The sequence below is a fragment of the Micromys minutus genome (assembly GCF_963924665.1).
Source record: "Micromys minutus genome assembly, chromosome: 12".
In the NCBI taxonomy this organism is placed as follows: domain Eukaryota; kingdom Metazoa; phylum Chordata; class Mammalia; order Rodentia; family Muridae; genus Micromys; species Micromys minutus.
Genome location: NC_137981.1, coordinates 43,601,583 through 43,626,904, shown reverse-complemented (window position 1 = coordinate 43,626,904; position 25,322 = coordinate 43,601,583). Strand labels below are relative to the sequence as shown.

At 36.4% G+C, this 25,322-nt stretch overlaps 1 protein-coding gene across 2 annotated transcripts in view; it reads left to right on the top strand.

The window, feature by feature from the left end:
* Window positions 1-25,322, top strand: part of RELCH (RAB11 binding and LisH domain, coiled-coil and HEAT repeat containing) — an 89,632-nt gene that overhangs the window by 21,549 nt on the left and 42,761 nt on the right. For both annotated transcript variants that reach the window (XM_080925953.1, XM_080925952.1), the window contains exons 6-11: window positions 296-499; window positions 605-696; window positions 1,276-1,569; window positions 3,794-3,869; window positions 4,861-4,956; window positions 16,900-17,012. In XM_080925953.1, the coding sequence (XP_080782079.1) occupies window positions 296-499; window positions 605-696; window positions 1,276-1,569; window positions 3,794-3,869; window positions 4,861-4,956; window positions 16,900-17,012 (875 nt within the window). The remainder of the gene's footprint in view (window positions 1-295; window positions 500-604; window positions 697-1,275; window positions 1,570-3,793; window positions 3,870-4,860; window positions 4,957-16,899; window positions 17,013-25,322) is intronic.

Below are 25,322 nucleotides of genomic sequence, written 5' to 3'. Positions count from 1 at the left end.
AATGCAAGATAAAGTTACTTTAAAGTTTTTTTTTAATTTGTGTGTGTGTGTGTGTGTGTGTGTGTGTGTGTGTGTGTGCATTCACATGTACATTTTTGTATATGGAAAAATCAGAGAACAGATGTCTGGAGTTGGTTTTCTACCTCTACCATATTGCCAGGGATTGAACTCAGGTCATCTAATTTAGCAGCAAGTGTCTTTGCCCACTGAACCATCACACCAGCTTCTCAAAGGTTTGTTGTCATTGTTTTTGTTGTTGATTTAATGATTTTTGTGTGTGTGTGTGTTCCATTAGGATTTTGAATTATGGGATGATGTAGGATTAAACATTCCCAAACCCCCAGACTTGTTACAACTTTACCGAGACTTTGGAAATCATCAAGTGACTGGAAAAGATCTTGTGGATGTGGCCAGTGGAGTAGATGAAGATGAATTAGAGGCTCTTACACCAGTTTTAGGCAACGTCCCTCCAACCCTTGATACTCCCCTGCCTGTAGAGGTGAGAAATACCAGTTTAAGTACTCATTATCACAAAACTTATTTATGTAAAAATGTTACTGTGAGATCTTGAGTTTCTGCTTCTTTTTCCTGCTTTGATTTTTAGAACTCCTTGCTAGTACAGAAATTAGAAGATAAAATTAGTTTATTAAATAATGAAAAATGGTCATTGATGGAGCAAATCAGAAGGCTTGAAAGGTTAGTACTTAGTTGTTATTTCTAAGTCCTAAAGTTTGTGTTGACATTGGCAGGTTATAAAGCTGTATGAAGTAGGATTTTAGTAATAAGGTTTAGTGTTTTCACACAGCTGTTATTAAAGTCTTTTAATTGTTTTCTTTATTTAAAATGGCAAAATATCTCCTGTTACCAATGAACTAGATTGATGTGGTATTCTCATACTTAAGAAGTTAGATATTTTAACTTCACCTAACTCTTGTCAGTTTCAGTAAAGTAATTTCAAATTAGTGGCATTTATACTTAATCATTATTTATTTATTTTTTATGATACTAAGTGGGTTTAATGGGGTGATCTCCTGTTTCAAATGGAGATTTTTCTAGAGCAGGCTTTAAGGCCATTGTTTCTCCTCCTGGTTGATAGTTTGTAGCTAAACTTTTAGGACAACGAAGCTTCAGTGACTCTTGTACAGAAAAGCCTGGTCACTCAGCAGCTGATTGACTTTAATATGATCTGCTTGTATTCACCCCTTCTCTGGGGATGGATACTATTGTCAAAGCTTTCAAAACTGAAATTGTTCTTTGGGAATTTTCTTTCTTCAGTGAGATGGACATCCTCAAAACTGAGCACTTTACCACCCCAGCAGTTGGTGATTCTGTTCAGCCTTCCTTGGCTTGGTCTTCCCCAAAAGATTCTGAAGACAGTAAACGGAGCCCAGCTGTAAATAGTTCAGACCAGGAAAAAACCAAGGATGTTCTTCTTAAAATACCAGATGAGGCTGACTCCTTTATTCCTACAGAGAAATCATCAGATTCTTTCCCCACCAAGGAAAAAGAAGAGCTACCACCTTCTTCTGTATCAAGTAAAAGCACTCTCCATTTCGATCAGCCGAATAGGTTAGTGTGCATGCTATGCTTTGACCCGTGTCTTTGATTATTGCTCATCGCCAGGCTGGGAGCAATTCAGCTCATGTTAGAACACCTTTTACAAAGTTACAAAATCTTATATTTGATTTGCTTAGCACATAGGTAGAATATATATCTCAAAACAGGACAAATAATTATTAAGTTATATCTTGACAAGTTCTGTCTTCATTAAGTGTATAAGGTCGTAAGTAACCTGTACGTTAGTAATTGCTCTTGGCCTTCTCCTTACTGCATAGTTGCCTGTGCTATAACAAAACAAGACAAAATAGCTTTGTTGCTAGTCCTTTTTTCTATATGTTTTATTACTAGTGATACGCCATTAAGATTCTCTTAATTCATTAATTCATTTAATTTTTGCTGGCTTGTAGTACTTAAACTCAGAAAGTGAAAAAATTATAAACCATGGCTGCCATCCTTTGTGATCAAATGATTTAGTAGAGAAAACAAAGCATAAATTTTAATTTGTTTTTCATGTATAAGTGCTTAGTGTATATCAACTCATTCAATCCTATAGTGTACTTTTGGCCACAGACTTGTTTTAATTAAAAAAAAAAAAAACAGGCACAGTATACCTACATTAGGATAAAAATCTTTAAGTCATGGCTAATTTGCTTTGGACTTACATATCCTCATTATCAGTGAGAAATACTAGATTTGTTTACATAAGAAGCTTTCCACTCATGAGTCACAACCTTCTGTTCCTATCAAACATAGTTATCTTTGTGTATATGGATCTCACACAAAATTGGAATAAGGTATGCAGTACTAAAAGAGTTTCTCATGTGAGTGAGATTAAAATCGTGGAAGTGTATGTGATGGTGCTCATTGGTAATGGCTCTTGTAAAGTCCCTCTGTATAAGAGCATTCGTACAGTTCTTCTATAGTCTAAAGGTAGATGGTGTTATTTTCACTCAGTGGGTTGTCGCTGTGCCAGGCTGCGCTAAGACTTCATTGGTGAAGAAGGCACACTGTAATCCTTTCATGCACAAGCTTTGTATAAGAGAGAGCCAATGAAACAATTAAACTAAAGCATTGAAAAATAAGAGAATAGGTGTTGCTTTGGGCACACATGATCAAAGCACAAAAGAAGGGTTTTATTGAAGAAATGCCATCTAATCTAAGGTTTGAAGGCTAAGAATAGATAACTAATAACTAGGCAGAGAAATCAGAGATGAGTGGGTAAAGAGAGCATCAGGTATGACAACAGGAGAAACAGATTTGCCAGATAAGTAAAAACTTGAAAGTTTATTGGATTTGAAGTGAAGAGAAAGGAATGAGTCCATTGAAGTTTAAAGAAAAACTAGTTTTTGTTCCTGCTTTCAACAAGTAGGTAGATTGTGGCCCCTTCCATATAGAGAGTGTGGCAGCACATAAAAGAGCAAAGGTACAAGCAAGCCTTAGGACATCTCTCTAACTCTGTAGTCATGGAGTTACTGCAACTTTTTGGTGCCTAAGTACAGGTTTGTTTTGGTTTTGTGCTTTTTGCTTTGTTTTTTAGGGGTTTGTTTGTTTGGTTGGTTGGTTGGGTTTTTGTTTGTTTGTTTTGAGTTTTAGCTCTGGTCCTGCCTTTGTAGATGGAGCACATGAGCAACCCATAGTCAACTTTATGAGTACTACTTCATTATATCAGTGTTGTAGAAACAAAGATAGACTTGACTATTCTTATTAAATGTAAAAGTAAGTTAATATTTTCTATTGCCCTCTAATGTTTTTCCTTTAAATTACATCATTAATATTCACTGAACATTGCCTTCTTTTAGACTTTTTATTAGGTTGAAGTTGTGATTATAGATCAGCACAATTGTAGTGCCTTTTGGCTTTGTGTTTTGTTCTACCTTTGTCAGCATTGCTGAAGCCATAAAAAATGGAGGATGGAGATGGTATGCATTTTAGATTGCAGAAATATTTTCTATAATTATGGATTACTGTACCACTTAGTATGTAATCCACTAACACTTTAAGGGCCAATTGTTTATATGGCATCAGGCTATTTGCAGTAGGCACTGTTTTTCTCTTGTGATTGTATCCATCAAGTCTAGGAGCTGATAATTCTGGGCAAAACAAATTCTGGGGTAGGATTAGTGTAGGGATATGAGGTTCCATACGCAGAAATGCAGCTTCTTTCCTCCAGAGATAGCAGTACTAATTCTTGGGTTCTATCCCCCCCAACCCCCATTCCATTATTTTCTTGTAGGAAATTGTCACCTGCTTTCCACCAAGCACTACTCTCTTTTTGTCGAATGTCAGCAGATAGTCGGTTAGGATCAGAGGTGAGTTTATATTATAGATTTTATATGGCATCTCTACTTTTTTGGAAGTATTTGTTTCCATGCTTAGAGGATTTCATATAAAAATGTTTATGCTATGATTCAATTACAGTTGAAAATCTATTATTTAATAGTAATTTTTAAAGAAATAGTACCTAAAATTTTAAGCAGTAAGGAAGGCACCTGATTATTGGTTCATTTGGACTCTAGAAAACTTTATTATAAAATTAAGTCAGCATTCTTGGGCCACTCATGGTGCATTTCATCATGCAAGCTGTTGGCATGGTTGTAGCTATTTGGAGATATTTTTAAGAGAAAAATCAAATAAATAAACAACCATTAAGGAGGGCCAATTTCTGGACTAATTCTGCTTCCCAAAACTGAAACATAGTAGCCCAGGTCTCACTATTATTTTTAATAATATTTTATTGTATGTTTTAAATAAATATTTTTCCTGGTATATAGGCTTGTACATACATATTTATGTACATTGTGACATTTAGACACATCAGTATACAAGGGTTCATTGAAATAGGGTGACTGATATCTGGCATTTCAGATATTTTATGTGTGTTAAATACATTCAGAAATTGTTATCTCTATAAGCTAATTTGTAATATTCAGTTTGTTGTTAATCATCATAGTTAACCTGCTGTATTACATTCCTATGTACTAGGATAGACAACTTTTTGTGTTTCCTTAGCAGCTGGGGGTATAGCTTAGTATAAGGCATTTGCTTAATGTGTGTTAGCCCCAGCATCAGAAACTTTAGATGTTATGTCTTATACACAACTCACCCCTGTTACTAGCATATTTACTCTATGACTGCCTGCCCTTCAGATATGAAGTTTTCTGGAGCAGTTATGTTATCATCAGTATGAATTATAATTCTCGAACATGTGTTTACATCAAGATTACAAGATCCAAAATATAAACTTTTACCCACCTTTGTGCACAGAAGTCATCCAGTCCTTTAATTTTTTGGTTTTTCTAGGTGTCTAGGATTGCAGACAGTGAAAAAAGTGTTATGTTAATGCTGGGACGCTGCCTGCCACACATTGTTCCTAATGTGCTGTTGGCAAAAAGAGAGGTAAGACACACAGAAGTGTTTCATCCCAGTAGTCCCATCACGTTAGTGCTGTATTTTTATTTTGTTAAGTCTGTTACTTGCAATCATATTCTTACTTTTGTGCATGCATCTCTGCTCCTAGAGAATGGTTTTACACCTCTGTCAGGTGAGTTCAGTGAACCTGCATGGTATTCATGGTTTCCAACTTTGCTTAAAGCATTATTATTAGCTTCTGCAGTGCTATTACTGTAGGTCCATGTACATGTCATGAATGTAGTCGTTTTCACAACACTAATTGATTTTTTTGTTCTTTTGATGTCTTTGATATATCTACAAAAGTTGACACTTATTAATAATTAACAAAGACTAATAGCTAATAATATAATTTTTCTCTAGATGCATTTGTAACTCTATTATAAATGTTAGTTTTATTATATTGATTTGACAGTAAATTATTTTATAATGACAGGATAGTGGTGATATTAATTATGATAACTCTTTAAGGTTCCTTTTAAAGGTTTTTTTTTTGTATTTATATTCTTGACAGATACTTTAAATATCCTGGATAAAACTGAAAGTATACTTTAGTACATGTGACCCAGACCATGAGCCCAGAACATATTAGGAAGTTATTCTTATAATTATAAATTATTGCTACATATTTATATATATTTATCCAGTAAATACTAAAATGTTTTTGTCATTATTGTGTTAATGTTTACCACTGATTATACTCTTAATCGTGGGACCTACAGTATGCTAGGTATATAATGCATTGGCAAAACCCATTTACAGCTGACCTTAGTTATCTATTTAAGCAAAAGAAATTTGTACTGATCCTCAAGAAAGGATATTTAGGGCTTTGAAAGCTTGTATTCTTATAGGTATTTTTAATTTTTAAATAAATTAAAACTATTTTTGCTGGGGGCTGTATTTCTATCTAGTTTAAAATCAATGTAAGGTAATACTATGTATGGAAGCTTTCTGGATCTTGAAGGATCAGTGTCCAATTTCAGATTGTTTTGCAGTTCTGCCTGGCAGGATGGTGTTTGAGCTTTTCCCTTTCGGCTGGTAATATTGTCCGTGTTATGAATAACTCTTTGCATCCCACTGTACTTTCTCAACGTCTTTGAATGTTACCAAAACCTGACTCTTACAAGATCAGTTTTCCCTATTTTATTTCCCACATTAATTATAAAACACTTGTATAACTAAAATCTATACTGCATGAAGTATGTATAGATATGCATCATCAATAATCAGATACAGTGTGTCTAATCATCAATAATCAGATACATGTATACTTGACTGGCTGATTTAAAATTTTTTTAATGTTTGAAAACTATTAAATGTTCTTGTAGGTTCATGAAGGACTGATCCTTTGCTCTATATGATTATTTTTATCTTGTTCCATTCAATTAAAGTTGTAGTTTCTCAGATTAGGTTAGTAAATAGTAAGGTGTGTATCGGCTTGGTTTAAAGCAAATCCCTGGGTTTAGAAGGACAAATCTTAGAGCATATGCTTAGCACCCGTGAGGTTCTAGGTTTATCCCTAGTATCACCAGAGGGAAAAGAAAGGCAAAACGTGTCTTATTATATCTCGGACATTGAAGTCATTTTTACATCTCACCTGTTTAAGTCTATATTTTTAAAAAGGTATTATGAGTAAAAGATTGGTATTTGGAACTTATTTTCCAAGTTTTGTGTCTTTTTTTTTTTCAGCATAAGGAGAGTTAAAAAGTTTAGTCAACTATTGATCGAAATTATATTCTGATTATATTACATTAGAAACAGGGTTTAAGACTTTTATAAGCAATATATATTAGCATGGATTAACCTTTTTTAAGTAACAAGAGGTAGACAACACAAACCTGTTTTCCCATTCCACATATAATGTTTTAACTTCTAATATTTTTTCCAAGTTCTTTGATAATTTTTTAAAGATTTATTTATTTATTATATATAAGTACACTGTAGCTGTCTTCGGAGACACCAGAAGAGGGCATCAGATCTCATTATGGATGGTTGTGAGCCACCATGTGGTTCTTGGGATTTGAATTCAGGACTCCTGGAAGAGCAGTCAATGCTCTTAACCACTGAGCCATCTCTCCAGCCCCTTTTGATCATTCTTAACTGGACTGCCTTCATATGTTTTAGCCTTAACAATTTAGGTCTTCATATATTCTGGGTATCACATAGGACTTGAAATCATTTTACAGTCTAACCTCTTATATTAAGATAATTGAACTGACATATTTTCAAGACAAAAATGTTTTGCCTTTTGAAGACCTTTGCCACTCCACTGCTGTTGACAATCTGCTGGCTAGAGATTGTTTAGAATCTCATATATATACATATACATACACACACAGACATATATATATATATATACACACTACCTATCCTTAAGCCTCTCCCACAGTGTTTTAAGCTTTGGCTACTCTAGTGTTTAGTAAGTTTAAATAATTAGGACATCTGAGGCTCCCAATTTTACCTGTTTCAATATCACTTGGTTATTTGGGAACCTTTGCATTTATATGATTTAATGCTTAGCTTCCTTTTCTGTAAAATCAGGTCATGAGAATTTTGAAAGAAATTATACTGAATCTGGAACTCATTCTGTAGATCAAGCTGGCCTCAGACCCAGAGAGTAGGGGGATTAAAGGCATGTTCCAGCACTGCTCAGCTTGTGTCATAGCTTTTATTTACTCATCAGTACTTTATCTTCTTTGATTACATTTCTCCTCCGCATTTACTCTTTTGATTGGTGTTACAAATGGAAATATTCTATTAAATTTCTTTTTAGATTATTCATTGCTAATGTATAAAAATTTGACAGACATTAAGTTCATTTAAAATATCTTGTAACTTTATGTGAATTTGCTTTCATTCTTAATAGTTTTTTATGAGTTTTGTGGTAACTTCCATATGTAGAACCACAGGAACATTTCTAGATTTAAAAACTTAGAGATGGGTGTATGGCCCATCCCTTGACAGGGCCCAGGCCTACTTACTAGAGGTGGTGTCTACAGGTTCTATCTGCCCTTCTCTAATAAAATCATCCCCATTCAGTTCTGGGAGCCTCTCATTATCCTGGCATCTGGGACACTGCAGTTGTTATCCCCAGTTCCTCATCCCCCCCACACACATTTTTTATTCAATTTTCTGACCCTCTGTACCTCTCTCCTGGCCCCTCCAGTACCTGATACTGCCCCCCCTTATTTCCTCCCATTCCTCTATTCCTCCCAGGTTCTCCACTCTTTCCACCTCCCATGATCATCCTGTTCTCCCCTCAATGCAAGACTGAAGCATCCACACCATAGTCTTCCTTCTCTCTACATACCATATGGTCTGTGGGTTGTTTCATAGGCATTCAGACTTTTTGGGATAATATCCACTTATCAGTGAGTATATACCATGTATGTTCTTTTGTGATTGGGTTACCTCACTCAGGATGATATTTTCTAGTTCCATCCATTTGCCTCTGAATTTCATGAAGTCATTGTTTGCAATAGGTGAATAGTACTCCGTTGTGTAAATGTACTGCAGTTTCTGTCTCCATTCTTTCTTTGAAGGACATCTGGGTTGTTTCCAGCTTCTGGCTATTAAAAATAAGGCTGCTATAAACATAGTGGAGCATGTGTCCTTGTTATACGCTGGAGCATCTTGGGTATGTGCCAAATAGTGGTATAGCTGGATCTTCAGGTTGAACTATTTTCAGTTTTCTCAACTGATTGGTTGAAAGTGGTTTTACCAACTTCCAGTCCCACCAGCAAAGGAGGAGTGTTTTTATTTATCTACATCCTTGCCAGCATCTGCTGTCATCTCTGTTTTGTTTATCTTAGCCATTATGATTGGTATGAATGGAATCGCAGAGTCATTTTGATTTCTATTTCCATGAAGAATAAGGATATTGAACATTTCTTTAGGTGCTTCTCAACCACTCAGGACTCCTTAGTTGATAATTCTGTGTTTAGCTCTGTAACCCATTTTTAATAGGGTTATTTGGTTCTCTGGAGTCTTAACTTCTTGAGTTATTTGTATATTAGGCCTCTCTTGGATATAGGGTTGGTAAAGATCTTTTTCCAATCTGTGGGTTGCCCTTTTGTCCTATTGACAGTGACTTTTGCCTTACAGAAGCTTTTCAGTTTTATGAGGTTTCATTTGTTAATTGTTGATCTTAGAGAATAAGCCATTGGTATTCTGTTCAGGAAATTTTACCCTGTGCCCATGTGTTCAAGGTTCTTCCACACTTTCTCTTCCATTAGTATCAGTATATCTGGTTTTATGTGTAGGTTCTTGATTCACATGGACTTGAGCTTTGTACAAGGAGATAAGAGTAGAATAATTTGCTTTCTTCCACATACAGGCTACGAAGTTGAACCAACACCATTTGTTGAAAACGCTTTTTTTTCCCACTGGATGGCTTTAGCTCCTTTGTCAAAGATCAAGGGGCCATAGGTGTATGGGTTCATTTCTGCATCTTCAGTTCTATTCCATTGATCTACCTGCCTGTCTCTGTACCAATACTATGGAGTTTTTATCACCTTTGGCCTATAGTGTAACTTGAATTCAGGGATGATGATAACCCCCAGAGGTTCTTTTATTGTTGTAAATAGTTTTCACTATCCCGGGTTTTTTTTGTTATTCCAAATGAATTTGCAAATTGCATTTTACACTTGATGAAGATTTGAGTTGGAATTTTGATGGGGATTGCATTGAATCTGTATATTGCTATTGGCAAGATGGCCATTTTTACTATATTAATCCTGCCAATCCATGAACATGGGAGATCTTTCCATCTTCTGAGATCTTCAATTTCTTTCTTCAGGGACTCAAAGTTCTTGTCATTCAGATCTTTCAACTTACTTGGTTAGAATCACACCAAGATATTTTATATTATTTGTGTCTATTATGAAATGTGTTATTTCCCTAATTTATTTCTTACCCTGTTTATCCTTTGAATGGAGGAAGGGTACTAATTTGTTAGAGTTAATTTTATATCCAGTTACTTTCCAAAAGTTCTTTATCAGCTGTCAGGTTTCTCTGGTCCAATTTTGGGGGTCCCTAAGTATACTGTTATATTGTGTGTGAATAGTGATATCCTTCCTTCCTCCTTTGTATTCCTTTGATCTCCTTTTGTTGTCAAATTGCTCTGGCTAGAACTTTGAGTACTATATTGAATACAAGTACTATATTGAATAGGTAGGGACAGAATGGGCAGCTTTGTCTTATTTCTGATTTTAATAGGATTGCTTTGAGTTCTCTATGTTTAGTTTGATTCTGGCTATTGGTTTGCTGTATATTGCTTTTGTTATATTTAGGTATGGACCTTGAATTCCTGATCTCTACAAGACTTTTAACATGAATGGCTGTTGTATTCTGTCTAATGCTTTCTCAGCATCTAAATGAGATGATCATGTAGGGTTTTTTGTCTTTGAGTTTGTTTTATACTGGATTAGATTGATGGATTTCCTTATATTCCTGCATTCCTGGGATAAAGCCTACTTGATCACCCTGAATGATTATTGTGATGTGTTCTTGGATTCAGTTTGCCAGAATTTTGTTCAGTATTTTTTTTCTTGATATTCATAAAGGAAATTGATCTGAATTTCTCCTTATTTGTTGGGTCTTTTTGTGATTTAGGCATCAGTGTAACTGTGGCTTCATAGAAAGAATCGTTTACTGTTTCTTTTTTTCCTATTTTGTGGAATAATTTGAGAAATATTGATATTAGGTCTTCTATGAAGACTTTTTTTTTGTTGTTGTTGGGAAACTTCTAATGACTGCTCTATTTCCTTAGGGGTTATGGGACTGTTTAGATGATTTATCTGATTCTGATTTAACTTTGGTACCTGGTGTCTGTCTAGAAAATTATTCATTTTATCCAGATTTTCCAGTTTTGCTGAGTATAGGCTCTTATATTGGCATCTGATTATTTTTTTGATTTCCTCAATTTCTGTTATATCTCTTTTTATTTCTGATTTTGTTGATTTGGATAATGTTTCTGTGCCCTCTGGTTAGGCTTGTTAAGGTTTCATGTATTTTGTTGATATTTCTCCTAGAACCAGCTCCTAATTTTCTTGATTCTTTGTATAGTTCTTTTTGTTTCTACTTCTTGATTTTAGCCCTGAGTTTGATTATTTCCTGTAGTCTACTCCTCCTGGCTATATTTGCTTCCTTTTGTTCTGGTGCTTTCAGAAGTGCTATCAAGCTGTTAGTGTATGCTCTATCCAGTTTCTGTTTGGAGGCACTCAGAGCTATGAGTTTTCCCCTTTGCACTGCTTTCATAGTGTCCCATAAGTTTGGGTATGTTGTGCCTTCATTTTCATTAAATTCTAAAGTCTTTAATGTCTTTATTTCGTCCTTGACCAAGTTATCATTAAGTAGGGCATTGTTCAGCTTCCATTTGTATGTGGGCTTTTTTGTGGTTATTGAAGACACAGTATTAGTCCATGGAGATCTGGTAGGATGCATGGGATTATTTCAATCTTCTTGTATCTGTTGAGGCTGTTTTGTGACAGATTATATGGTTAGTTTTGGAGAAGGTACCAAGAAGTGCTGGGAAGAAGGTATATATATATATATATATTTTTTTTTTGAGGTTTCTTTTTTTCTTCTTTGTTACTGTACTTTCCTCTTTTTTTTTCTTCTATTTTTACACTCAAGATTTTATTCTCCTCCTTTCTACTCTTCCACCTCACATACCTCTCCCTGCCCCCCTCGACCCCAGTCTGCACAAGGATGTCCCCACCCCACCGCTCAGACCTCTAAACTTCCTGGGGCCTCCAGTCTCTTGAGGGTTAAGTGCATCTTCTCTGACTGAACCCAGACCCAAGAGTCTTCTGCTGTAAATGTGTTGAGAGACTTGTAACAGCTGATATATGCTGCCTGGTTGATGGTCCAGTGTCTGAGAGATTTCAGGGGTCCAGGTTAATTAAGACTGCTAGTCCTATTACAAGGTCGTCCTCCTCCTCAACTTCCTCTAGCTTTTTTCTAGATTTACCACAGGGGTCAGCAGTTTCTGTTCATTGGTTGGGCATTTGGACGGCAATCATGATAGAGGTCCCTTTTGGTGAGCATTCCGTAGCCTCAGTAATGGTGTTAGACCTTGGGCCCTCTTCTTGAGCTGGATCCCCTTTGGGGACTTTTCCTGGACCTTCTTTTCCTCAGGCTCATCTCCGTTTCCATCCCTGCTGTTTTTTCAGACATGAACAATTATGGGTTAGAGTTTTGACTGTGTGATAGCAACTCCATCCCTCACCAGATGCCCTTTTTGCTGGAGACGTGCTCTACAATTTTCCTCCCTCCACTGTAGGGCATTATATCTAGGGTCCTGCTCACCCCTGTGAGACCCCTGCTTAGGGTCTCTTACCTCCAGATTTCTGGTATATTCTGGAGAGTCCTCCCAACATGCTATCTCCCGTGGTCGCCTGTTTCCATTCTTGTTGCTGGCAGTCAGATACCAGATCATGTCATCTCTCCCCCCCCCCACACCCCAGTCCCCTATCCCTCCCAGATTCCTCCCTCCCCCATTGGGGTTGCTTTCTTCTCCTCCCAAGTGGGACTGAGGCATCCGTCTTCATCTGGTTGACCTTTTTGAGTACTGTGGACTATATCTTGGGTATACTGTGCTTTTTTTTTTTTTGTGGGGGGAGGTAGGGCTAATATCCACATATTAGTGAGTACATTTCCTTTTGGGTCTGAGTTACTTCACTCAGGATGATATTTCCATCTATTTGCCTGTAAAACTCGGGATATTCCATTGTGTAAATGAACCACATTTTCTGTATCCATTCTTTTGTGGGATATCTAGGTTGTTTCCAGCTTCTGGCTATTGCAAATAAGGCCACCATGAATATAGTGAAACATGTGCTTTTGTGGCATGGTGGGTCATCTTTTGGGTATATTCCTAAGAGTGGTATTGCTAGATCTTTAGGTAAATCTATTTCCAATTTTCTGAGGAACCTCCAAATTGATTTCCAGAGTGGTTGTACCAGTTTGCAATCCCACCAACAATGAATGAGTGTTCCTTTTTCTCCACATCCTTTCCAACATATGTTGTCAACTGAGATTTTGAACTTATCCATTCTGATTGGTGTAAGGTGGAATCTCGGGGTCATTTTGATTTGCATTTCTCTGATCACTTCAAACACTTCTTTAGGTGTTTCTCAACCATTCAAGATTCCTCTGTTATGAATTTCAGTTTAGTTCTATACCCCATTTTATGATTGGGTTTTTTGGTATTTTGGTGGTTAGCTTCTTGAGTTCTTTATTTATTTTGGTTATTAGCCCTCTATCAGATGGGTGGTGAGTGAAGTTTTTTTCCAGTCTATAGGTTGCCAATTTGTCTTATTGACTATCCTTTGCCTTACAGAAGTTTTGCAGTTTTATGAGGAGCCATTGAAGTTCTGCTTAGTAAATTTCTCCCTGTGCTCATGAGTTCAAGGCTCTTTCCCACTTTCTCTTCTATTAGATTCAGTGTATCTGGTTTTATGTTGAGGTCTTTGATCTACTTGGACTTGAACTTTGTTCAAGGTGACAAATATGGGTACGTTTTCATTTTCCTGCATACAGACAGCCAGTTAGAACAGCACTATTTATTGAAGATTCTTTCTTTTTTCACTGTACATTTTTGGCTTCTTTGTCAATGATTAAGTGTATGGTTTTATTTTAGGGTCTTCAATTCTATTTCATTGATCAACCCGTCTGTCTCTGTAACAATACCATGCAGTTTTTATCACTATTGCTCAGTAGTAGAGCTTGAGGTCAGGGATGGTGGTTCCCCCAGCCATTCTTTTATTGTTAAGAATTGTTTTCACTATTTGGGGTTTTTAACCTTTCCAGACGAATTTGAGAATTGCTTTTTCCATGTCTTTGATGGGATTTTTATGAGGATTTCATTGAAATGGTAGATCTCCTTTGGTAGGATGGCCATTTTTATTATGTTAATTCTGCCAATCTATGAGCTTGGGAGTTCTCTCCATTTTCTGAGATCTTCTATTTATTTCTTGAGAGACTTGAAGTTATTGTTGTACAGATCTTTGATTGTTTGGTTAGTGTTACCCCAAAATAATTTATATTATTATTTGTGGCTATTATGAAGGGAATTGTTTCTCTAATTTCTTTCTCATCCTATTTATCATTTATATAAAGGAAGGCTACTAATTTATTTGAGTTAATTTTATATCTGGCCCACTTTGCTGAAGTTGTTTATCAGCTGGAAAAGTTCTCTGGCAGAATTTTCAGGGTCACTGAAGTATAGTATCATGTTATATGCAAATAGTGATACCTTTATCTCTTTTTTGCCAATTTGTATCCCCTTGATCTCTTTCTTGCTTTTCTTGGGTGCAGTTTTTCTCCTTGTGCTGGACTTTTTTTTTGTATTATCCTCTGTAGGGATGTATTAGTGGAAATATGTTGTTTAAATTTGGTTTTGTCATGGGATATTATGGTTTCTCCATCAATGGTAGTTGAGAGTTTTGCTGAATATAGTAGTCTTAGCTGGCATTTGTGTTTTCTTAGTGTCTGTGTGATATCTGCCTAATATCTTCTAGCTTTTAGAATCTCTGGTGAGAATTCTGGTGTAATTCTGATAGGTCTGCTTTTATATGTTACTTGACTTTTTCCCTTACTGCTTCAATATTCCTTCTTGGTTCTGTGTATTTGAAGATGTTAGCTGGCCCTTTGAGTTGAGAATCTTCAATCTCTTCTATACCTATTATTCTTAGGTTCAGTCTTTTCATTGTGTCCTAGATTTCTTTAATGTTTAAGTTAGTAGCATTTTTGCTTTTTGTATTCTTTGACTGTTTTGTTGATGTCTTTTATGGTATCTTCTATGCCTGAGATTCTCTCTTCTCTCTTGTATCTCTGGTTGGTGATGGTTGCAACTGTGACTTCTCTTCTTTTTTCTATATTGTCTGTCTCCAGGGTTGTTTTCCTTTTTGATTTCTTTATTGTTTCTATTTCCATTTTTAGATATTCAGTGGTTTTCTTCAATTGCTTCACCTGTTTGATTATGTTTTCCTGTATTTCTTTAAGGGATTCATTTGTTTCCTCTTTAAGGGCTTTTACTTGTTTAACTGTGTTCTACTATATTTCTTTAAGGGCATTATTTATGTTCTTAAATTTTTATCATCTTCCTGAGATGAGGATTTAGATCTGAATCTTGCTTTATAGGTGTGTTCTGGTATTCAAGCTTTCTGTGGTGGGAGAACTGGGTCCTGATGTTGCTAAGTAGTATTGGTTTCTGTTTCTTATCTTCTTGTGCTTTCCTCTCAACATCTGGTTATCTCTGGTGTTAACTGGCGTTGATGTCTATGACTAGAGCCTACCCCTCCTATGAGCCTGTGATCCTGGATGTGTCAGAACCCCTGGGAGGTTGAGCTCCTTCTGGGCTATAGATTGAGGACATAGGAAGCCAGAGCAGAGACTCTGCTCCAGGCACAAGTGCAAACTGGAAGGAGCTCAGGTCTGTGGCTGGGCAGGGTATCTTTGTCTAGGTTTCTAAAGGTCCCAGTTAAGCCAGGTATCAGGCAGGGTTGGGGGTCTCACCTATGATCCTGGGTGTGTCAGAATAATTAGGTAGTCGAACTGCAACTGGGGTGTGGGCTGAATGGCTTGTGGGCTGAATGGCTTGGGATCCACAGCAGAGCCCATTAATATTTTCTTAACCTGGAGTGCTTATGATTTTACTTTCGTGTAAAAAAAAAAATCAAATCCTTACCTATATGGAAATTACATTTTATATATAACTCTGTTACTTTTGAAATATTTAAGTTAAAATTTACAAAGGCTTTTTCTAGCAATATTACCTTGTCTGATTCGAGAAACAAACTTACAGTATAAGTATTGGCTTTTTTTTTTTTTTTTTTTTTTTTTTTTTTTGCTTATAAACTGTTACATGTTTACTTCTTAGTTTGAATTAGCTGACACTTTGGGACAGGTATTTAAGTAAATGGGAAAGAGAGAATCATCCCTCCATATCTCAATATATTATAGTGACTTCTTTAAAATGCTTATATTGTCCAGTATTTTTCTCTAAAATTATCTATTCACTTTTGAGTCTCCCCCATGAAACGTCAAAATCCACTCAGATGAGAAGTATAATATATTCAGGGTTCAGAATGTTGTCTAAATGAAAATGTAGAACAACTTTAATTTCATACATTTCTATGAGAAAGAAAATTGGCAGTTACTTTCCTCAAAAATGTTTGTTACTTCTGCATATTGACTGTGTAATGAAATATAGTTTAATGTCAAATATTTCTAAAATGATTGCAGTAATACCCACTGATCTGGACCAATAGCCCAGAAATGGTCTTTTAAATTAGGCAATTGGTTAAATGTGAAGGGCACAAAATACTGAGTTATATCTAATCTTGAGAGAGGCATATTGTAGAATGGAAATGAATTGTCATTTTGTTTGGAAAAAGTTTTTGTTAGCTTGATTTTTGTTTTCCTGTGATTGTTTTTGACTTGGGATTTTATTGTTGTTGTGGGGGTAGTATATGTGGTGCTAAGTGGAGGTCAGGACCTTACACATACACATATAAGCTTATCACTGAGGTGAATGTCCAGTCCCAGGAAAAAGGTTTGTTTTGTTCATTTTTTATATTTTTGTTTTGAAACTTTAAAAAATAGTGAAGCGCTCTGTAAGAAATTTAAAACACTTTCAGAATTAAGTATCAGTTTGTCACATGTAACATGGTGGAATATTAATTTAGTTAAAAAGTTTAGGGGAGCCTTGGACAATACTGGATAAGAAAATAAGGTTGATTGAATCTTAAATACCTTTTATTACACTGTAATTTATCTTCCTGCATAACCAACATATACATATTTATAACGACTCTCTTGTTTTTTGAGATTTAAAATTTGTTTTAAGGATATTCTGGAAGAAAAAAATAGAATAAACTTCAATGTATTTTTATTTTGGATTTCTTCACCCTCATATTTCTTTAGGAGTTGATTCCTCTCATATTGTGTACAGCTTGCCTACACCCTGAGCCTAAAGAAAGAGACCAGCTCCTTCATATACTCTTCAACTTGATCAAGAGGCCAGATGATGAACAAAGGTGGGTGTACTGATTCAGGGATTTAAAAAATATACAGTGCTGACATAATTTTTTTTCCTAAATGAGCATCATATTTGTTGATTTAATCTCTAGGCCTTTCTCCCTTTCCAGGACCAATTTCACTGTGTTGGAGCTCTCATGTTGTTTCATGCAGGTGACTTCAATGCTGTTGTCATCCAGTTGGCTTTCCTTCTGTTCACCTCTTTTTTGAAAAGGAGCCTGTAATTTGTCCCAACAAATAAACAGATAATAGGGAAATCACTCTGAAAAGTTAAGCCTCTAAAAATAAATAAGTTCATGAAGTACAAATAGTTATGAAAAGTATGCACACTTCTGGTTTCCACCTGCGCTGGGAACTGACCCTGTGCTACAGCTCTCTATACTCAAACCCCGCTGGTTTGATCCCCCAGAAGTGTTGAAACACCTGAGAACACAGGCAAAACCATCATTTCTACTCCGTGAGTCCCGCCCAGAGTTCTCAGGACACAGGAACAGTATAAGACAGGATCCTTCTGGTTTCTGCCTGTTCCTGAAGCTGACCCTGTGCTATAGTTCTCTAACCCAGACCCTGCTGGAAGAGAAGTGGTCCCCCAGTAGTGTTAACACATGCTTACAGGAGGGTCGAGCCTCTGTCAGAATCAGCAAGACCAGCTAACACCAGAGATAAGCAGATAGCGAGAAGCAAGTCTAAGAACCTAATCAACAGAAACCAAGGTCACATGACATCATCAGAATCCATTTCCCCCACCACAGCAAGTCCTGGATACCCCAACACATTTGAAAAGCAAGATTCTGATTTAAAATCACAACTCATGAGGATGTTAGAGGACTTTAAGCATATTATAAATAACTCCTTTAAAGAAATACAGGACAATACCGGTAAACAGATAGGAAACCTTGCAATAGATTTAATGCTACTGAAAAGTGAGCATATGTTGTAAATGATAAATTAAAATGTCACTAAACCACTGTGTTTTCTGGCCTTTTGTAGGATTGAAGAACTGTTTGCTCAAATGTCTGTTTTTAACCATTTGCACAAACAAATTAGAGCTCATAATTTATAGTGGTGGACAGAATATAAATTTACATGATCCTCTACTGTGATTATATAAAATATCTTGAAAGAAATCACAGCCTTTCTAAAAGGCAGCTTGATATCCTTGAAAGCCAATTGGCACACTTACTATTTCACTCATTGTAATTTTACGGAAGTTCTTATAAAAAGTCTAGCAATTCCTCTGTAAATGTTACTTTAATTTAAACATTCTCATTATAATCATTTTTCATGAACTTAGCCATCAATGTATTTATCTATACTTCTTTGACTAAGCACAAAATAGGTAGGTTATCATCTCTGAAAGCAGTCAACTCCTCAGTGGTGAAATCCAGTTTCCCTTTCATTATAAAAGGATTTGAACTCTGAAGTTATATACAAATGAATAAAGGAACCATTACTCTCTGTATTGACTAAACAGGGAATCTCTACACTGTTTTCATTCTTATTCCAGTGACCCCTGTTTAGTTTGTACACTTATGAATTAATTACCTGAAAGCATCTAATTCATATTACCTCTTTGCTCTACTTTATGTTTTCTCTTAGGAATTCCCATTTTTCTTACATAAATGAACATTACCATGGCTTCATAAGAATTTCTCTTTCTAAAAATACTACATGAATATTTGCATCACTGATTTATCACTAAACCAGTTGCTATGAGAGGAGTTCAGTGTTTAGGTCACAATCAATGAGTAAGAAAGAAATAGAAATTTGAGGAACAGCGGAGATCCAGGGACACAGGACTGGTGAGACTGTGCTGCAACTAGCCAGGGAGCAGAGAGGTCTGGGACGATCGCCCTGAAAGCACCCCCCCATTGGTTCAAGGGAGCAGAAACTGTGCCATAGGGGCTCAGTTTCCACCTGGAGGGCATTTGTGTGCAGAACAAACGCTCAGGCCATCTGCCACCAGGAACGGGGAGATCCAGGAACAAAGGCCAGGGACATGAGACAGACAGGAACCAATCACTGACAACAAGACCACATATAATCACAGACAACAAGATGGCAAGAGGAAAGTGAAAGAACTTATCCCAGGGAAACCAAGACAACCTGGCAACACCAGAACCCAGCTCTCCCATCACAGCAAACATTGGAATGCCAAACACTCCAAAAAAAGAAGACTCAGACCCAAAATCATACCTCAAGATGATGATGGAGATCCTTAAACAAGAACGGGAAGAAAAGCATAAAGAAATAGAAGCTTTTAAAGAGGAAAAAAAAAAAACACTCAAAGAAATCAAAGAACTACAGGAAAACAGAACCAAAGAGATGAAGGAATTGAAGAAGGAATTTAAAATGGAAATGAAAACAATAAAGAAAAACTAAAAGTGACAACCCTGGAGGTAGAAAACCCAAAAAAAAAGAAATCAAGAGTCACAGATGCAATCATCTCCAGCAAACTACAAGAGATGGAAGAGAGAATCTCAGGGTCCGAACACAACATTGAAAACATACACAAAACAGTCAGAGAAGATGCAAAAACCAAAAAGCTCCTAACCCAAAATGTCCAGGAGATCCAGGACACAATGAGAAGACCAAACCTAAGGGTAATAGGAATAGAAGAGACCAAAAAATATCAACTAAGAGGCACAGTAAATATCTTCAACAAAATCGTAGAAGAAAATTTGCCTACCCTTAAGAATGAGATGACCATGAGCATAAAAGAAGCCAGCAGAACTCTAAATAGGTTGGACCAGAAAAGAAATTACTCCCAACACATAATAGTCAAAATGCCAAGTGCCCAAAGCAAAGAAAGAATACTAAAAGCAGTAAGGGAAAAAGATCATGCAACATATAAAGGCAGACCAATCAGAATCACACCCAACTTCTCAACGGATACTATGAAAGCTAGAAGATCCTGGACAGACATCATGCAGACTATGAGAGAACACAAGTGTCAGCCCAAGTTGCTATACCCAGCAAAACTCTCAATCATCATAGATGGAGAAACAAAGATATTCCAAGACAAAGCTAAATTTACACAATATCTCACCACAAACCCAGCACTACAAAGAATTATAGGTGGAAAACCCAATACAAGGATGGAAACTACATCCTAGTAAAAACAAGAAAATACCTAAGCAAGAAAACCAAAAGAAGAAAGACACACAGGCAAAATTCTATCTCTAAAAGCAAGAATAGCAGGAAACAGTAACCACTATTCCTTGATATCTATTAACATAAATGGACTCAATTCCCCAATAAAAAGATACAGGCTATCAGACTGGATACAGAAACAGAAGCCAGCATTTTGCTGCATACATGAAACTCATCTCAGAGACAAAGACAGATACTATCTCAGAGTAAAAGGTTGGGAAAAAACCTTCCAAGCAAACGGCCGCAAGAAGCAAGCTGAAGTGGTCATTCTAATATAAAAATAGATTTTCAACCAAAAGTTATCAAAAAAGATAAGGAAGGACACTTTTTACTCATTACAGGGAAAATTTGTCAGGAGGAACTCTCAATCCTTTACATACATGCTCCAACTACAAGAGCACCCATATTCATAAAAGAAACACTACTAAAGCTCAAAAATACATTTCACCCCACACAATAATAGTGGGAGACCTCAACACCTCACTCTCATCAGTAGACAGATCATAAAATAGAAACTAAACAAGGACACAATGAAACTAGCAGAGGTTATGAGCCAATTGGAATTAATAGATACCTACAAAACATATCATCCTAACACAAAAGTATACACCTACTTCTCAGCAGCTCATGGCACCTTCTCCAAAACTGACCATATAATCGGTCACAAAACAAGCCTCAATAGATATAAGAAGATTGAAATACTCCCATGCATCCTTTCAGATCACCATGGTCTAAGGCTGGTCTTTAATAACAACAAAGACAACAAAAAGCCCATATACACATGGAAACTAAACAATGCTCTATTAAATGATAGCATGGTCAAAGAAGAAATAAAGAAAGAAATTAAGGATTTTCTAGAATTTAATGAAAAAGAAAACACAACATACCTAAACCTATGGGATGCAATGAAAGGAGTACTGAGAGGAAAACTCATACCTCTGGGTGCTTTCAGAAAGAAACTGTAGAGAGCATACACTAGCAACTTGACATCACAGTTGAAAGCTCTAGAGCAAAAGGAAACAGATATGCCCATGAGGAGTAGGCAGCAAGAAATAATCAAACTCAGTGCAGAAATTGACGAAATAGAAACAAAAAGAACCATTCAAAGAATCAACAAAACCAAGAGCTGGTTCTTTGAGAAAATTAACAAGATTGATAAACCCTTAGCCAGACTAACTGGAGGGCAAAGAGAGAGTATCCAAATTAACAAAATGAGAAAGGAAAGTGGAGACATAACAACTGAAACAGAAGAAATTCAAGGAATCCTCAGATCCTACTACAAAAACCTATACTCCACAAAGCTGGAAAATCCGGAGGAAAGGGATGAATTCCTAGACAGATACCAGATACTAAAGTTAAACCAGGACCAGGTAAACCATCTAAATAATCCCATAACACCTAAAGAAATAGAAGCAGTCATCGAAAGCCTCCCAACCAAAAAAAGCCCAGGTCCAGATGGGTTCAGGGCAGAATTCTGTCAGACATTTATTACGACCTAATACCAATACTCTCCAAACTATTCCACAAAAGAAAGTCAGATAAAACACTAACTAACTCATTTTTTGAGGCCACAATAACCCTCATTCCTAAACCACACAAAGACCCTACAAGGAAAGAGAACTTCAGACCAATATCACTTATGAACATTGATGCAAAAATACTCAACAAAATCTATGCAAACCGAATCCAAGAACACATCAAAGTGATCATTCACCATGATCAAGTAGGCTTCATCCCTGGAATGCAGGGATAGTTTAATATATGGAAATCCATCAACGTAATCCACCATATAACCAAACTCAAAAGAAAAAAAAAAACATATGGTCATCTCACTAGATGCTGAGAAAGCATTTGACAAAATTCAACACCCTTTTATGTTAAAAGTCTTGGAAAGAACAAGAATCCAAGGCCCTTACCTAAACATAATAAAAGCAATATACAGCAAACCAATAGCCAACAACTAACTTAATGGTGAAAAACTTGAAGCATTCCCACTAAAATCAGGGACTAGACAAGGCTGCCCACTGTCCCCCTACCTATTCAACATAGGGCTGGAAGTCCTGACCAGAGTAATTAGACAGTCAAAGGAAATCAAAGGGATACAAATTGGAAAGGAAGAAGTAAAAACATTGCCGTTTGCAGATGGCATGATAGTGTTTGTAAGTAACCCCAAAAATTCCACCAGAGAACTTCTACAGCTGATAAACAAGTTCAGCAAAGTGGCTGGATATAAAATTAACTCAAAAAAATTATTGGCCTTCTTTTACTCAAAGGACAAACATGCAGAGAAAGAAATTAGGGAGAAGATACTCTTCACAATAGTCACAAACAATATGAAATCCCTTGGTGTGACTCTAACTAAGCAAGTGAAGGACCTGTATAACAAGAACTTCAAATCTCTAAAGAAGAAAATCAAGGAAGATCTCAGAAAATGAAAAGATCTTCCATGCTCATGGATTGGAAGGATCAACATTTTAAAAATGGCCATCTTACCAAAAGCAATCTACAGATTCAATGCAATCCCCATCAAAATTCAAACCCAGTTCTTCATAGAGTTGGAAAGAGCAGTATGCAGTTTCATCTGGAATAACAAAAGACCTCGGATAGTGAAATTTATCCTCAGCAACAAGAAAACATCTGCAGGAATCACTATCCCTGACCTCAAGCTATAATATAAGGCAATTGTCCTAAAAACTGCATGGTACTGGTACAGAGCACATGGATCAATGGAATAGAAGAGAAGATCCAGAAATGAGCCCTAACATATATGGTCACTTGATTTTTGACAAAGGAGCTGTAAACATTCAATTGAAAAAGATCACGCTCTTCAAATGGTGTTGGTCCAACTGGCACTCAGCATGCAGAAGATTGAAAGTAGACCCTTTCTTATCTCCTTATACAAAGCTCAAATTCAAGTGAATCAAAGATCTTCACATTAAACCAGGTACACTGAAATTATTAGAAGAGAAAGTAGGGAAAACCTTAGAACACATAGGCACAGGAGAAATTTTTCTGAACAAAACATCAATGACTTGTGCTCTAAGGTCAAATATCGACAAATGGGACTTAATGAGATTGCAAAGTTTCTGTAAGGCTAAGGACATTGTCAAGAAAACAAAATGGCAGCCAACAGATTGGGAAAAGATATTTACCAACCCCACATCTGATAGAGGCCTAATATCCAAGGTATACAAAGAATTCAAGAAGTTAGACACCAGAGAATCAAACAACCCTATTTAAAAATGGGATACAGAGCTAAACAAAGGTTCTCAATTGAGGAATGTCATATGGCTGAGCAGCATCTAAGGACGTGCTCAACGTCATTAGCCATCAGGGAAATGCCAGTCAAAACAATGCTTAGATTCTATCTCACACCAACCAGAATGGCTAAGATCAAAAATTCAGATGACAGCAGATGCTGGTGAGGATGCGGAGAAAGAGGAACACTTCTCTACTGATGGTGGGGCTGTAAACTGGTACAACCACTCTGGAAATCAGTCTGTCGGTTCCTCAGAAAATTGGACATAGTACTACCTGAAGACCCAGTTATTCCACTTCTGGGCATATGCCCCAGAGACACTCCAACATACTACAAAGACACATGCACTACAATGTTCATAGCAGCTCTATTTATAATAGCCAGAAGCTGGAAAGAACCCAGATGTCCTTCAGTAGATGAATGGATACTAAAATTGTGGTACATTTACACAATGGAGTACTACTCAGCTATCAGAAACAATGACTTTATGAAATTCTTAAGAAAATGGATGCACCTAGAGAATATCATCCTGAGAGAGGTAACCCAGTCACAAAATAACAGACATAATATGCAGTCACTGCTAATTGGATACGAACCCTAGACTGCTCTGAATTCCCTAGAAACTCACAGACTATATGAAGTTCAATAAAAATAAAGGCCATAAAACAAAATGAAAAATCATTATGCTTAATCTTTACACAACTAGGTAACTTTGACTATTTCCAGGTTACATCTTATTTTACATGTACTTTATGCTCATTGTAACTAGTAAGATTTTAATGCATGCTATCAAACCTTTAAAAAAATCAAGTACTGACAAAAATGTATTCATATACTTTTATGCAAAAATACTTAAAATCTTTACATTTATCCTTGTTTTTTAAATAAATTGAAATTTATTTTCTTCAAAAGCAATGGTTTTCAATCTTCCTAAATGCCACATGTGACCCTTTAGTACAGTTCCTGATATTCTTGTAATACCCAACTGTGAAACAATTTTTGATCCTACTTCATAACTTTAATTTTGCTACTGGTATAAGTTTTAAGTATTTGATACATAAAATATCTAATATTTGTTTCTTATGAATGGGTAGAGTGACCACAAGGGGGTCACAACCTATAGGTTGAGAACCATTAGTCTAAATGGTGATTTGATTGCTAGTCATACAAAGAGAATTTATACCTTAAAACAACAGGTATTAAAGCTCATATTTTCAATTGTAGAAATGGACCTGCTTTTGTCTTATAACAGAAGCCAATCTGTAAGTTTGGTTCTTTGTCAGAATTTAACAGAATTTAGCATCTTTATCTTTCCTGATCTCAAGATTATTGAGAATAGAAGCCATTTTAATTGTCAGAGTCCCTGAGGAAGATCAGGAGCAAGTTCATTGGTGACAACAGTATTTCCAAAACTTTATTGCACATCACAAGAATACTTGAGCGATGCTATGTGGGTTCCTAAGGATCACATCAGTTTCTTAGGGACTCAGATGTGTTCCTTCCACATCCATCAGGTGGGAACTCTGCAGCAGTGGATGGGGCAGACCATCCTGAAACAGGTCCTTCCTGGAGCATCCGTGCAACCCATGATGGTGGCAGATCGGAACAGATAGTGTAGCCTTGCCATTGGGAAGAACCCTGAGCACAGTGACAAATGTGTTGTCTACCTCAAGAAGTGAACTGTTCAACACTAAGGAATGCAGCCTGGCACTAGGGAGATAAAGAAGCAGGAAATAAAATAATGTGCCTGGGTGTTTTCCGTTGCAATCTTTACCTTAAAGTAAAGGAGATTTAGCTTTCATTTTCTAAACCAGAGTTGTGCTTCCTAAGCATTTATGTAACTGTATGGCTGCTTTTTAAAAATATCTTCTGATGATTCGTTTATGTGAAAGTCATA